General features: G+C 37.0%; 1 protein-coding gene across 1 annotated transcript in view; it reads right to left on the bottom strand.

Annotated features, from left to right (window-relative positions):
• Positions 1–9,341, bottom strand: part of LOC104497129 (usherin-like) — a gene marked incomplete at its 5' end in the record, with an annotated part of 41,013 nt that extends 31,672 nt beyond the window's left edge. The window contains 2 exons of the mRNA XM_010140346.1: positions 5,295–5,936; positions 9,146–9,341. Of these exons, the coding sequence (XP_010138648.1) occupies positions 5,295–5,936; positions 9,146–9,341 (838 nt within the window). The remainder of the gene's footprint in view (positions 1–5,294; positions 5,937–9,145) is intronic.
• Positions 9,342–16,543: the final 7,202 nt, after the last annotated feature.

The raw sequence follows: 16,543 nt of genomic DNA, 5'->3' as shown, positions 1-16,543 counted from the left end.
GAGCTTCTAAATCTTCTCACTGGCACTTTGGAAAGCCATTACTCACCCTCCAGTCACCAACTCTGATTTTTTTTTTTTTTTTTTTAATTCTCTCTCTTTGGACTCTATTTTAGACAGAGCAAATGCAAAACAGGGGGAGTACATTCATGTGTTTCTGGGGAAAGCAAAGACCCATGGACATGAGAGGTACTAATGAATGGACCACAAACTCTAGAAGCATGAAAACTAACATACGAGAACAGACATTTGTCCACTCAACCCTGGGATGTCATCACAAGAAATGCACATGTTTTCTTAAAGTCTTTTATTCTTTCTCAACCAGTGGTTGGCTTAATCCTTGAAACATGATGATGTTTCTTAGGAAAAAGTTCATTCTCAGGTCTATGTAAAATCTATATTTAACTCCTCAACAGAGAGCTTCTATCTTACACAAATACTTCTACAGCATCTCATAAACTGATTTAAAAAATTACTTATCTAGCATAAACAGCTTTCATTCTGAATCCGTCCGTTCCTGTATTATTTCCAATTGTGAACTGGAGCATTCACTTCACCTTCCACACAGTATATTTGGTATGCTTCTGCTATACTATCTTTCATCCTATTGCCCTCGCAAGCAATCTTTATCTATGCAAGTCTCTAACACATTACTGATAAGTACAGTCAGATAGAGTTTATACGTCTCTAATCTGGTCATTGAAGAACTTACCCATTATTCATAGCTGTGTCTGAAATTCCAAAGAAAAGAGCTTTTTCACGCATTTTTTTTTCATGATGCTGTATGTATGGACTTATTCCACTCTTACTAATGTCTTTTCTATATGTCTGATCAAAAGATAATTCAAGTAATGGCATACCAGTAAGAGATACAATTACAAAATTTCTCAAAAATATTTTATTTTTACCTAGTTTTTAATGGATATTTAACTGGGTTTTTCACACAAATTGCTCTGTGATCTTTTTTTTTTGAGTGGTACAGGGGACTAAAAATGTAGCAAAGTATCAGAGCTCTGCAAACGATAATGGACTGCCAGTCCCTATCTTCGAACATCAGTCCAACAGTAGGGCCATAGACAGGAGTTTCTATTTCTATTTCTATTATTATTGCACATGTTCAGTAGAAGTATTTCAGCCCTTACTCAGATCTGCAGTAGCTGCACAGACTTCAGACACTTTTCCTTTCTCTCTAGATAAAGTTCAACCAGTTTCTTCTCAATCATGTTCTCAGTTACTCAATCTTTTTTGCTGTCCAATAACTTCCTGATGTCCTACTCTATAATAAAGAGCCCCAAATTGTATTGTAACATGTCATATCACCCAAGGCCTTATTATTTATTTTGTCTTACAAGAGATAGCTTTGTATATACACCCCTAGGGTGGTATTCTCTCTCTTTGCAGCCGTGTTGCGCTGTGAGTTCGTATCCAAATAGCAGAGGAACTAAACAAATTGAAAACATTAGAATTTTACTGCTCAAATCTTTGTTCAAGTTTAGCCTCTGGTCCTCAGTGAGATAAATCTCAAGTGGACAGTGAAGTGATATCAGTCTCCAGTTAACATACATTCGCATCATAAAAACCCACGCTGTTGGCACTTTATTCCAGAGAGGCCCCGAACTGAGCCACCACCGAGAGTGAATAGCTTGAAGTTATTAGTGAGGCAGCATGTATTATCTCATACTGCAGTTGTCTGCGCAGTACCATGCCCATCCTGTGCATAAATAGAGGAGACCATTTCCCAGCAATGTCACTCTTGAGCACAATGAACGACTCGACTCAAAGAACGTAACGGGGAGATAGGAAACAAGTTTAAGCCTGAGCTCCTGCAGAAGGTCAAAGCACTTCTTCAGGACCCAGTTTATAGTTGCAGTAAATGACAAGCACTCAGGCTAAAACAGGTCCTCGTCCATCTGAAATTTCACATGAAACGGATGTCTAAGAAAATATTGCAGTGGGTAAATAAGCACATCGAGAAAATAAATTAATTTTAGCTGAGCAGAATTGATCCCTACAGCATATATTGTTTTTGTCATAGCAGTAAAATCCATGATCCTAGAGAATCTACAATTAATGTTAAACATACTAACGTCATACCACCTAAACCACTGTAGAGCAACGAAGGGCTTGGTATGATAATTTTTGATAATAATTTTTAGAAATGGTCTGAAAGTTTCACTGAGTTTCACAACACAATCCCTTTTTTTTTTCCAGAAGTAACAAGTAAAAGTAAACATTTGTTTTTAAATGTGGAAGTGAAGGATAGGAAAATGGGAGAAATTCCTTCCCCCATCTAATATAAGTAAATTAACACAATTAAATGTAGACAAAAGGAGAAGAGGCACTGGATTAAAAATTCATACTGTTTTTCATAACCATTATTAGTATTATTTACACACACCACCTGGCATTTGGCAGGAAAGAGTAAGAAACAACTTAATGCAAGCTTAATTTACAGCAAGGTTAGAAGGGCTCATAAAAGTTGCTTTATGAAGGATCCACTGTTGTAAAATAGAGCCAATTTTCAATTTTAAGACAGCCACTGCAAATCTCTGCAAGATCTACATGTATAACTAGTATTACGCTTATTCTTTTTCAGGTTTTTTTCCAATTCAACCGTAACTGATCACATTTGTCAATCAAACATACTCTTCAAAAGGAAGAATGAAAGTCATAGCAAAGTATTCAGCTTCCTTTTTTAATCATCCTCTTACTATTTCTCCCACTGTATAGCTCACGGAAAAGGAAGACCCAAACAATTCCTTAGCACTTTTACACGCTTATCAACTACGTTGGTAAGGCTCATTTCTTATCTACAGTCTGTGCTTCAAAATGCACAGTTAACAACACTTGACAGTGTTGTCACAACATACTTCACATTTTTCTGGCCAAGATGACAAGTAGAACATACACAAAAACTCAGTATCGGTGCCCAGCCACACATCCTACATGCTGCTTTACATCTCTTCCATACTACGTACCACTCTATGAAAAGCTGTGGTCACTGAGCACCAAACTTACAAAATGCCTTTTTTTACCTCCGTATTTGCTGCTCTTCTAACAGGATCCAAGACCTGTGTCAAACAGGAGTTATATGGCACAAATCCCAATCCATGTGACAACAGAATCTCGGAATGATGAAGGGACAAACTTCACAACTATTTGGGGCTCGAAGACTACCACCACAACCTAGGACACCTCAAAAGCAGGTTAATATACAAGGTAAAACTACTCTTTCACTTGGTTTCATGTTAGAATCAAGTGTTTCTCTCTGCACATATCATTAGTTTAAAAGAATTTAAATGTTACCAAAAATGTTACTTGTATGAGAAAAACCCTGGAAGACAGCAGGTTGTGGATACAGCCTAATAGATGCAACACTATGAAGGAATGCTCTGGAAAAAGGTTTTTTTAAAAGAAAACCTTACGATAAAATAATTTCCCAAAGTTACCTCCAGTTGGAGTTTTTCTCCATTGGCAACTCTTGCTGCATTAATATTTTGGTAACTTTTGGCAATTTTATCAAAAGCCCACAGAAGGTACGCTGCAATGGAACATCATTTTAAATGACACTAACTCCAAGAGACTTATAATTACATGGAATTAAAAAGGCATGTGACCTGTATTCCACTAAGGAAACACAGACCATGGATTGGAAATGTGCCAGTATGTTTTAGGACTGCCAGTTTTAACTAATTAATTGTGTGATTTTAATCAGGCTATGTTGGCTACATACACACTTGGAGTACCTTTTCTTATCCTTGTCCCAAGGCAAAGCCATAGGACATGTCAGGAGCACTTGAAACCAACTGAACTCTTCCAAACTTCTACAACTGCGTACCAGTATTACTAGCAGGTTACACTCACCACTGTGTTATAGAAAACTCTCCTTTGGAACATACTAACAAAGAATATTTGTATAAAAGATAGATATATTAAACGACTAAATGAGCTCATACTGGGATCAACAGGAAAATGACAGTGAAAATACTACATGCGTACTTGTGTATAGGGTACACTGCGCTACTAAGAGCAGTAAGATGCTTTCACCGTGATAAGGGTTTACACTTCCACTTGCAGAAGAGAGCTCCGTGTTCAGCACCTACGTGCTTATTACTTAGAAAATATAAAAATAACTCTTACAGCAAGATCTTTTTTTCCCCAACAGTAACTATTGTGGAAGTATTCCTCTGAGTGCCATGTAAGCTTTTCTACAAACCAGTCTGCTCATACTATCAATTAAACCTTTTTAAACCATTTAGTTCTGCATAAACCCTGGCCTTTCTTTTTCAAGGACAAGGGCGGTCACTGACTCGGGAAGCCTTGACATCACTCCTCTGCCGATCTCTGATTAAGTGGCTGCTGTAGAGGGTTAGCAGGTCAAATAGCACTGGAGGAGGAACTAAGAAAAAAAGAATGCAGCCTTATTTATTAGTATATGTACCTAAAATAATTTAAATGAAAGTATTTTTAAAAATACTTAATGGAGGTTAAGCAGCTTTTTTAACCTCTGTTCAAATTATTGAATGGCATATTAAAACCAATGGAGCTATAATGTACTTTTTAATGTGACCTGCTACTTAAATAAATTGCATATGTATTTAACTTCAACTAAATCTATCTGTTTAATATCATTACTAAGGGTAGGTTAATATTACCTATGGTTTTACTTTACCCACCTACTTTCTAAAGCAAAATCATTAAACTATAGAGCTTCTCACTTATAATGAACATTTAAACTCTGTTTACAGTAACATGGTACAAAAATGTTGAGCTGACATGCAACAACTGCAGTGTCACCTACTTGTAGGGCTGATCTGTAAACTCTCCTTGTGGAAGCCAGTGCATCCTCAACACAGCAAGGCAGGTGAATGCTTTAAGGAGCCTGTTTGCCAGTCTCAAAGTTTAGAGCAACCACCTCTGTGCCTTCCGCCAGGCTCAGCTTTAGGCATAAAGTGCCCTTCCTGAAGAGCTTGCACTCTGCTTTCCAAAGCCACATTTTTCATTACCAGGATAACTGCTGTTCAAACTATGCTAGGCCTAACCTTATTTTGGACACAGTGAAACTGCAGTAATAACAGAAGTTACAGAACCTTTGGCAACAGAATAAATATTTGACGGTGATCAGGACATTTATACTTCTCACTCATACAGGAAGAAATGGCAAAATAATTAACCACATAAGTCAGAAATATGTCAGACATGAAGCTGTCTCAACTTCTATTAAAGCCTGTAGGAACTATGATGATAGCCAAAGCAAAATTTGTTACATCAAATAGATTTTCTTTCACTTTCCTTACCTGGTTTACACTCATTACACCTTCTCCCCTGACGCTGAGGCAGACAGACACACTGTCCAGAAATGTGGTCACAAACTGTCTCTGCCAATGTGCCCAGAGCATCACAGTCACAACGCTGGCAGCCGAGGTGGTTGCTCACGCTGAGGTTGTACGTATGAAGCACGCACTGACTGCACTGAAGGCCAGTCACACCAGCTTTGCAAGGACACTGTCCTGTGGATTTGTCACACAGCAGAGAGCCGTTTACTGTACCTGCCCTATCACAGTTACACGGCAGACAAACAAAGGAATGGTTCTCCTGTATTTTGTGGTAGCCATCTAAGCATTCATCGCATTGTCTTCCTCCAATATTCGGTTTACACGCACATTGCCCTGTCTTTGCATCGCACACAGTTCCGGCCAACGATCCTACAGCGTTACATTCACAAGCCTTACAACCAGTCACATCCAGGCCATAAAAGTTGTCCACGCAGGTGTCACAATGAAGCCCTTTTACTCGCTCTTTACAATTGCACTGCCCGGAGAGAGGGTTGCAGAACTGGTTCACTGAGCCGTGGCTGTTGCACCAACAAGGCTCACATCCATCTTCGTTAGAATATCTGAGAGCTTTAAATCCAAAATCACAACTATCACACCGAAGACCTGGAAAGAGAAAAGGTATTAATAAAAACAGCTGAAGAGCTATTAATTTCCATTTTTAAAAGAGGGTTAAGTATACTATACTTGGGAAAAAAAAGAGGAAGGAAAAGCTTAATACTCTTCACCAGCGTAATTAACAGGAACGACAGGGCTGCGCAAATCAATTGAATAACAGTGGCATCCCAAAAATCTGTTTGCTTTTCCAATTTGTTTCAGAAGCAATGCGTTTCTGCTGCTTCTCAATACAATTTAAGACACTTCTGCAAGAGATTCTTTTCAACATTTTTAAAGACAAACCAGAATTAATCTCTTTGTCACCCAGAACAGCACCTGTCGCGCAATCAACGCTTTCCCGAACTCTTCACCCTGTGTCGTAGAAATGCAATATACGGGGAATTGCACTGGGCTCCAAATCTGTTCTGACAACAGATTCACGTATTATATTAAAAACATCAAATACACTCTAGGACAACAGAAATTAGACTAGTTATGATGAAAGGTCTTCTTAACACTGGACTTCAGTTTTAATAGTGATTACATTTATGTTACTGTTTCCTGTTAGCCCTTCCCGAAAGCAGGAAATGAAATATTTTTATCTAAATGTATGATTTAGTTAACTCCTATAGTACATTAAAATCTAAACTGTTTTCTTCATCCCATAGTTTTATTAGCTTTGTTTTCAAAGTCATCGCTCGTTTTATCCCTGCCCCAAGGGATGGCAGTTGTATTTTAGTTTATATAATGTGCATTACAAGAAAGCAAACTAGATTATTACATGAAAAATGCAAATTCAGTTACATATTTTCCCTTGCAACGGAAAAATCCTTCACTATGAACCCCTTAATTGTGGCATACAGGAAAGTATAAATACAGTGTTCGAGCAAAATATTTACGTAGTTTAAAATACACAAAACCATACAAAAATACATCTAGCAACTTACACGCAGAAAAATAAAACTGAAAATGGTAGGAAATGCATTATACATATGGATAAAAACTCAGAAAACTCCAACAGAAGGCAAGTTCCTTTAACAGTGATGAATGACTCACCTAAGGCATATCATTTAATTTCAATAAGGAAAATAAAAAAGGACCACTATTGCTGCAAATTTTAAAAATAACTGTATTGTTAACAAGAATTATGACTCATTTTGAACTATTAAAATTGGTCTACATGGATTCATATCATATCAGTTTTAAAAATATGCGCAGTGCTTATTTGAATATGCCATACATATTCCTGACAGGTAATCTATTCCTAACGATACTGAGGAAGGCCTACAGGGCATCACATTCAATGTTAACAAGTACAGGGGAGTTAGCACGCCTGGCATTTAATTCACATTCTTCTACCTTTTTATTCTAGATGAATGACCTACTTTAATAAAATTATTGGTGCTAATGTATTTTACTGGTGATAGAATCATTAGTAAGATTTAACAGTTGTGTTAACTCTAACAGTTCATGTTTCATAACACCGCAGTCCGTAGTTGCATTTTTCCGTTATCGTGTTTGTTTAAATAGATAAAGCAGCAATAGACAGATTGCTCCAAAAAGCAATTTAGAAATCCAAAGAGGAAAGCTCTTTGTTAAAGTTTGCTGCGCACGTTCCTATATACGGCAGCTTATTTACAATTCGTTTGGAAAACAAAAAAGAGAATCCAGGCTGGAAAGAACTAGGTCTTTATCTTGTGAACAAACACTTGCATAACTACAGCCCCTCACCATAGTCACTGATAAATTTGCAGAAAGCACAGATTTACACATTTCGTGTATTACTATGTCAGTGGAAATAAAAATAATTCTTACTGTTCTCAAAAGGAGAAACCATTTCAAATGGCATGTACACGCAAGAACTGGGCTGTGCATTTCTTGTGTACCAAACGCCCACTGAGTTCGGAAAGGTTTCACGGGTGCAAATGTGAAATGTGGGCAAGGAATATGTAATTAAGAATGCTCTGAAATCCTTTTTAGCAAATGTAGAAAGTGAATTGAAGATGCACAGATTTTTTTTTTATTTGTTTTTCTTAGCACCCTTTCTATTGTATGGAAAACATAGGTACTTGGCATTCCACAGGAAAACTGTTCAGGCTTATGCCTCTTTAGAGTTATTTTTATTATTTGTTGTTATTTTGTATTTCCTTTTGGAAATTAGAAGAAAGAATAAACAAAGAGAATATTCCAAATAAGTCAATATTCACAAGTCAGTGAGTTATAAATTAACACGTACTTGAATACTGTCAACACAACCCACAACCACAGTTAAAGAAAAAAATAAATCACTAATTGTGTTAGTAACAAAGCAGAAAAGGATCTCTCGTCTTTTTTTCTCGAGACACATGTATAGCCTGAGACATGTACAGTTACCATGCAAGGCTCACTTTATCAGGAAATTCTCCTTGCATAATATTCCCATATATCAACATTTCAAAGTGTATTATATATACTGTGTGTTTTGGGCACTTGATAAATTTTGTCCTTATGTGGCTGTGGCTCCCCTCAAATATGCTGGAAGTAATAAATTGCTATAATCAAATCTAATTTCTGAAAAATACCTGTGGGAGTAACAAACAAAAAAGCACGTCTTGTAAAAAAAATGATAAATAACACAGAAGGTAGCAGTTTATTATAATCAGCTTGGCATTGAATTACAAAATTAAAATTATGTGGCCCTTGATAACTAACGCTAGCTATGTACATGATCTGTGGAATTATGTTGACTTATTTTGCATTTCATAGGAACAGTTCAAAGAAATATAATAGAAAAAAATGGATAGATTTATCACAAAGGACCCTGTAGCACAGAATATTTTGAGAAAAAAATCCATTTATTTTGGTCTATTAAGAAAACTAGCATGGAAACGATTTGCTTAGAACTCATTAAGTATAAAACATTTTGAAAAAAGTGTTAATTTCCTAAAAGAAACATCTATGCAGTAAGCAAATTACATTATTTCTGTGACTTATTAGTATGGAGCTATGTAAGCTAATGTAGCTATGCCATAAAGAAACTTCTAAAGGGTTGATTAAACTAAGCTTCAAGCTGTAGTTTGATAGAATTATTAAATTAATAATTTTTCAACAGTTAATTTCATTCATTTTTATAATCTGCCTTCAGCCAAGAAGTTTACTGTACTTTCCATTTAGAAATCGTGTGTTTTATTTCCAGAGAACACAAGAAAAATGGCTCCAAACTCTCGCATTACACATACCAATAACATTTGCTTTGCACTTGCACTGGCCTGAATTTTGGTGACAGGTAATATCTCCATCGACTGTCCCAGAGGTATTACAGTTACAGGGACTGCAGCCATCAGGGTCTGACTGTTGTAGATTGTAGAATCCTTCCTGGCACTGATTGCATTGTCTGCCAGACACATGTCTCTTACAATTACACTGGCCTCCAATCTAGAAAGATACAAAATATTATGAGAATGATGAACATATCTATTTTTAGATGATACATTCATTAGCAACAAGAATGGGAGTATGAGTCGGGGAGGAGGAAACTTTAAATGGAACAGAAAAAGATAAGCCTGTGTAGCATATACTTTTTTAATTGGTTGAGAGAGAGAAAAAATGAGAAATATTGAACAGTGTAACTATTTAATTTTAAAATAGAGTTTAAAAGTGTGAAAAAAGAACTGAGTAAACAATGGGGCAATAGTTACCACCTAGACTGAGAAAACTGCAAAGAATAACCACAGAGGTGCAGTGTATCTATTGTGATTAAAACAAACAGTACTTTTTCAAATCACTGCAAAGTTTCAAAGGTTTTGTGGTTTTTTTGTTCAGACCATATGCTTATTTACTTTAGCGAAAAACATTAGTTACACAAGAATGAAGCAAAGTTTAAAGATTTCCTTTCTGATTACTCGTCCAAGATAAATTTTCTCTTCATTTACGGAAGGCTGTGACTCAACAGCTCAGTGTCTGAAACCCTCTCCCTCTTTTCTTGGTTCAGCTGGGATCCAGGCATTTCACTTCAGCAGCGGGATAATAAAGGTCTTCTCCTACTCCCTAAATGGGTAGCATTGCTATTTGGAAGGAGCTGAAGCATCCTTTGTTACACCTGGGCCACAATCTGGGAGTATGTTTCACATCTAGCGCAAAATTAAAGGGCTCCTGGAAAACTATCCCAATTTGAGAGGTCTGAAAGACATTAAAAAATTACTCTCTATATTCATCACTTTCCGATAGGGTGGGAAAACTGTCCACAGGGAAAAGACAATGGCACAGGGCTGTCACATCAGTCAATACACAACATAGATGAGAGCAACAGAGAGATGAGGGAGATGTGAACTGGTAAACGGTTTAGGATTCATAATCGAGGAACAAAAACTAACTTTTCTAACTCAAACGTTTTGACAAATGCAGAGATGGCAACAAACAAACTGCGTTATAAATAATTTTCTCTGGGTCAGTGTATTTTTTCAGTGCAAATATTTACAAATATGAAAAAGAACAGTGAATCAAAACTATTATTCACCTACATCAGCAGCAGCCATAGTTCAACGTACTTTGCTTTTAATTAGCTATCAGAACAAAAGTCTCTCTTAACAGTTGTCTTTTTCATCTTAAACCTGAGTGAAGCAAAGCTGAAATAGGCGAGTCCTGTGGCATTAGAGACCAACCTACTTGGAAGTTCCACTTAAAATAAATGTTATTATCACACCCTCCAATCCAGAACGAAGCTCTAAACTCTATCAATACAAGAGCATTGCAAATCTAATAGTAAATTCTCAGTGCAGAAAACACTGAATGAAAGTTAGAGACACATGTATTCCCACCCCTTTCTCACAAAAGTATCCTGTAGTCCCATAAAAACTCTTCAAGACGTTTTCATGATAGAGATCTACTACTGACATATCCTGTTTTTCGGAAAGATTAAGATAGTAAAAAGGCAAGAAAAGATTTTTTATAAACAAAAGGCAAGACAACAGTATGTACAAAAAGGTAAGAGTTAAGAGAACACAACAGCAGAAAACACAGCAACAAGGATTGTCAAACTATACCCTTTTAAACTAAATACCTAGATCAAATTCAGTTTATTGTAAGAGACCCAGTCACACATCACAGGCATTCAGAGAACTCACATGTGAAAAGCAACTCCGAGTTTAATCCTAAATAAAGAAAAATACCTAGTTTAATATATAACTGTTAAAGAAACATTTTTGTGTTATGATAATGGCATGCTCAGTTTACACAACAGCAAGTATTATACAAAGATACCTCACTGGTACTCAACATATAACTCATACCCAAAAAGACTTTAAAGTTACACCAAAAACTACCACATGAAGGAAAGCACTACATGCAAAAAGTTGTCTTCAAAAGTGGAAACCAGATCAAAAGAAGGCAGTTAAACTGGAGAGGCTAACTACCTCCAGATTTTAAAACAGAATAAGGCAATACAAAAAACAGCTTTTAACAAGCAATATGCTTAAGAAAAGAAAAAAAAAATTTTTTCAAATATCAGAAACAAAGGAAGACTACCGGGGAAGCAACAAATAAGTGGTGTGATGATTAGCAGATTCAAATTGGTTATCAGAACTTTTCACTAAGAGGGAAGTGCAGCATCAGTAACAGGTTGCCCAGAGTGAATATGGAATCTCCATCCCCAGAGGTATCAAGACTCACCCAGACCAAATCATGAGTGATTGGATCTAGTGCTGACAACAGTCCTGCTTTGAGTTGGAGCAGATGACCAGCTAATGCTGCTATGATTCTGCGTAGCACTCAGGAAAGACAGAACCACAACAGAGATTGCAAAGCAAGTATTGCACAGCTGTGCACTTCCAAGAGGTGTTAATTCTGTTAGGAATGATTTTCAAGACTGGTTTCAAAAGGAAACGTCAGAAGGAAAAGACTTTCACAAAACCTCATCCACCGAAGTGTGACTACAGAAGTCAAGCGTTCTAGATGAACTGAAATATAAAATCACTGAGTTCTTAATTGCTTAAATCAACCTCAGTAAGAGAGGAATAAAATTCTAAAAATTAATCAAACTCCTCAAAAGGCTGTAAGGAAGTTTGAGATCTACAGAGTAGAAGCCTTTTTCCATACAGAGCAAATTAATAGAAACGAAAACAAGTTTGATATATTGGAAAGGGTTGATACATTTTTTGCAAAGAAAAATCATGATTCCACTGCATTTAAGTCAGCAACATCTGGAAACAGCACATATACTGACTCAAATGGATGATCAAGAAGTTAAATTAATTTCTACATCAAGAAGCACAAACTTAACATCCAGGGAAAACCAAAGCTGACTCCAAAGGTGGACAGTGATGAGACCAAAATTAGCTATTATCACTCCAGAAAGGAGCTGCTAAAGCTGCTCCATTCTTCCTAAAAATTATTTGAAAGCTTAAAAGTCTATTTGAAAGTTTAAAAAGTAATAGGAATACTGGAATTATTAGCAAGAGAACTGAAAATTACACAGAAAATGTCATTCTGTAATCCAAAAAAATAAAAAAATCCAGTGTGTATCACCATTTTGCACAATTTGTATATCTGGTTACTCTCTCTAAAATAAGTCACAGAGTGAGTAGAATATGCAAAGATACAAATGAAAAGACACTAAAAAACAGATTTTTTGGTTTATAAAGAGATGACTAGGATGAAGGAATACATGTGTATAAAATCATTAATTACTTACAGGATGAATATTCATTTTTTTCCTCACAATGTAAGAAGAAAACACCCAGGTAATTATCAGAAAACAACTTAAAAGAATGAAGAAGTACTTTTCCTATACACTTCAAGTGTATAGAATACACTGGTTTTAAGTGAGTTAAAAACTGAGTTAGTTTCATTACCTGTGTGGACACCAAACATGAGAACTCAGATGAAAGCCTGAGTTAGCTCAGGTAGTCCCAAAGCCACAAATAACAGGCATCTAGCCAAGTGTATCACAGAAGGATCACGCATCTTAACACCAGCTTCTGGTAAGTATCACAGAGGATGCTGTGCCCGAAAGTCTCATTTCATCCAGTATGACTGTTCTTATCATAAATACACAGAAACCCAAGTCTAATTGTGAGCAGATGGTAGCCACTGCCTGATGCAACAAGTGAAATGCGTAGATTACCAAGAGCTATGCAGTGCAAAGAGGCCCAGTATTTTCAGCACAAATTTAAGTGTCAAGCTATTACAAGAAGCAGTGATTCAGCCACAGAAAACTTATGTCCCAAACTTTCTCTTAATAGGGTGAAAAATTATGCCAGAATAATAAATATAATCCTTCAGAATGAGGGAGAAATACCTGGCAAGCTGAAGAGTACAATTCAAATTTTCTCCAGTAATCAGACAACGAAACCATTTGGAAACCTCGCTCTAAGTTTCTTCCTACCTTGCTGCCAATAGAAAAGTTTTCCATCTATAATCAATAGATGGAAGCAGTATCTGGCTTCCTGGTTCTAAAAAGAGTGAAAGACTTTCACAGCAGTTAGAGAAAGGTATAGGAAACTAAAATTTTTGTTACAGAAGAGGCTTATCAAATTGCTTCTTAATAGATCTGAGAATAGGTTTCTATGTACAAGATTAGAGGATCTGTAAATAATCCACTGACATTCTTCCATAACACTGATTTCAAAGTCTTGTGAAAAAAGTCAAGCAGAAAAAAGACGTTCTATAGACAAGACAAAAGGGAGCCTCTGATTGTATTCACAAATGATTGTTTTGTTTTGTCTTAGCTAGAAACCTTTCCATTCTGCTGCTTTCATCCATGTTCCGTCAATACAGCGTATCAACATGAAAGATACCTATTGAAGCTTAGCCTCTGAAATACAGAATGACAAATTCAATTACATAACTCCACTTTAACCCTGCCTTCTGTAGGAAGCATGGCATTAAAAGAGACATGAATATCAGCTAAGGGAGATATGCCATTCTAATGCACCCCATATTACACAGTTTTTATCCTTCATATACTGCTTCAAGTAGCTGTGCAGAATGTTAGCGAAAAAGCTGAGAAATATGGTCCAGATAAAAATAGTAGATGGAGAGGGGAAAAAAAGTAGTTAAAAGTACTTGTAAAACTGGAAAGGTTTGTAGAGTTCTGTAATTGCCTGTCCTGGAGTTAAGCTCTTCAGTATTTTCAGTTGTAGACTCTGAAGACAGAAGAGGGAACATGCTTCAGGCCTTACAGATCACCCCAGATCAGGACGCACAGCCAGCACCATCACCATCCTGCGGGCACCAACCAGCCTTCACGGCCCTGGGCAGCCTCACCTGGGGTCTCCACTCATACCCTCTGCCCACAGCCCAGCAGCTCCAGAAAAACTCCGGTCTGGGCATCCACGCCTCATCAGGGATATGTTGCAGTTGTGTCTGCCCCCTCTCTCCTGGAGGGATCCCTTGGACTTAGACTGCAGCCATGTCTCCAGCCTCATCTCCAGCTGGCTGCAGACGGACTCCCTGGATGGACCCTGGACCTGAATTGTCACTGTGTCTGGTCTGGGGCTGCCAGTGGACCCTGTTTTTAGCACTTGGCCATGTTTTGATGCTGCAGGACTGTGCCCTGGTCGGGGTGGGTACTGCTGTGCTGAGATCACCCTCAGCAGGTTAATTTAACATCACCTTTACTCTTCGTGCAAGTATTCTAAAAGCAGGTGAATCTTGAAACACAAACACATAACAAGGAGACATCACACATGAAATAAAGAAAAATTGTGAAACAGTTATAATGTGGAAAGTAACCTGGAAGTGACACTGGCTCTCCTATATTTGAACAAAATAATCCACTCCAGAAAACGTAATTTTCATTCTGTGATGTACTAAAAAGGATAGCCATATTTAATAAAAGAGAAGGAAAGGAAAGGTTTCAGCTCACATAGTTGAAGAATACAAAACAAATTAGAAAAAGTAGAGTAAAAGGCAATAAAAAAAGTTTTAAAGAATTGTAATTTTAGCTAAGAGAAAAGCAAAATTAAGTTACATATGCACTCAAGTTCATATGAAAATTGATTGCTGCATGAATTTAAGAAAGAAATGAATAACTGGGCTTAGTTTGGGTGAAATTTAACTTGAAAATGGGAAATAAAGAAAAAAACGTATTTCATTTCTCTGTACAGACAGAGAAGCACCAAAATAATCTAGAAGCACCGTGAAATGCTTGGCAATGGATACTGTTGCACAAGCTGAAGAGGTTGTATGAGACGACAAATGTTTATAATGCTGCAGAAACAGGTGTACCACAGGTTATAATATGGAAATCTACATCAAAACGGGTAGAACAAACCATTCCTACAACTACATAAAAATCTGAGTTATGAAGCAAAGCAGTTGCTGCTGTTGTTATTGCTATTATTATTTCTGTAAACCTAGCTTACTCTGGAAACAGTGATATCCTTGAAAACAGTGGTAGCAATTAATACTTGAAGATTTTGCTAACCAAAATTTCACCAGTTGTACACTGGAGATATTACTGAACCTTCTCCTCCTCCCCTCAGTCCATATAATATCTGTCATTTAAAGAAACAGACTTTAATTACACTGGTTATAGGAGAAAGCAATTGTCCCGGTACGGTAATTCGAGGAGTGGATACCTCGGACCCTCGACCCGTAACAGCAATCTATCCTCCTGTTGCTTACGCCTGAGAGGTCTGGTTCTGACCCAAGCAGTAAGCAGACAGAAAGACCCTGACTATTAACAAGACCATCTTGGAACTAAATCACTTATGGAAAATATCTGTCTAGATTGTTCACTACGAACATGAGCGTAGCCAAGCGTTACTACCAAGTGGTGGTGTATCTTGGGACCTCATAATTACAATTGTTACTTGATACAGCAAATCACTGATGCTGGGTTGGCAGATATCCCTTGTGTCAGTTATAATTTACGTATGAAATACACATTAGTCCTATATCCTTGAATGTAAACAGTTATAAAAAGTATGCAAGCAATTTCCTCCTGCACAAATCACAGCTTAATCACTGTCCTTAATCAGGAAGCAGACTGCTAGAAGTTTCTGAGTTGTAGATGTAGCAAGCAGTTCATACCGCTTTGGACTGTAGGGATACCACTCTTTAACCGGGGGACACTTCAATCTAACTCATCACATCTAGAATCACAAATTCAAAGAGAAGCCTCTTCAGGAACCCTCCCAACATCCAGTTACCAAACTGATATAAGGAATTAAGAAGAGATTTAAGCACCCAGGACAAAAAGCAATATATTCCAAAGAACTGTCTTAATTATTGTTTAGGGTATAGCAAACCTTTTATTCATAGTGCTCCTCTAGTAGATAATTCAGCACATATATATTATGGTCTCAGAAATGTATCTTCTGACTACTTAAAATCTTGTTGATCGTATGCATTTCATAAAATATAAAATGGAATTTGCTGAAAAAAAATAGCTGGCCTAAAGCTTTCTGAAAGTTAAACCCCTCTTTTTCTCCTTGGATATCCTTATCATTTCAAATAGCTGTTCTTTAGTGTCTGTAATAGAAGAATCATGCTGCCAGAAACACAACCAGAAAGTCTCTCCCATTCTGGAGAAGAAACACTAGGTGTAACTTGATGTTACCAAATAAAAATAAAGTGTCAGGATGTTTGGTTTGGGGGTTTTTTTAATCAAAGTTAACTTCTGGTTTCAAAGCCCA

This window comes from Buceros rhinoceros, unplaced genomic scaffold, assembly GCF_000710305.1.
Source record: "Buceros rhinoceros silvestris isolate BGI_N320 unplaced genomic scaffold, ASM71030v1 scaffold5360, whole genome shotgun sequence".
NCBI classification, from domain to species: Eukaryota; Metazoa; Chordata; class Aves; order Bucerotiformes; family Bucerotidae; genus Buceros; species Buceros rhinoceros.
This window is presented reverse-complemented; position numbering and strand designations above follow the sequence as displayed.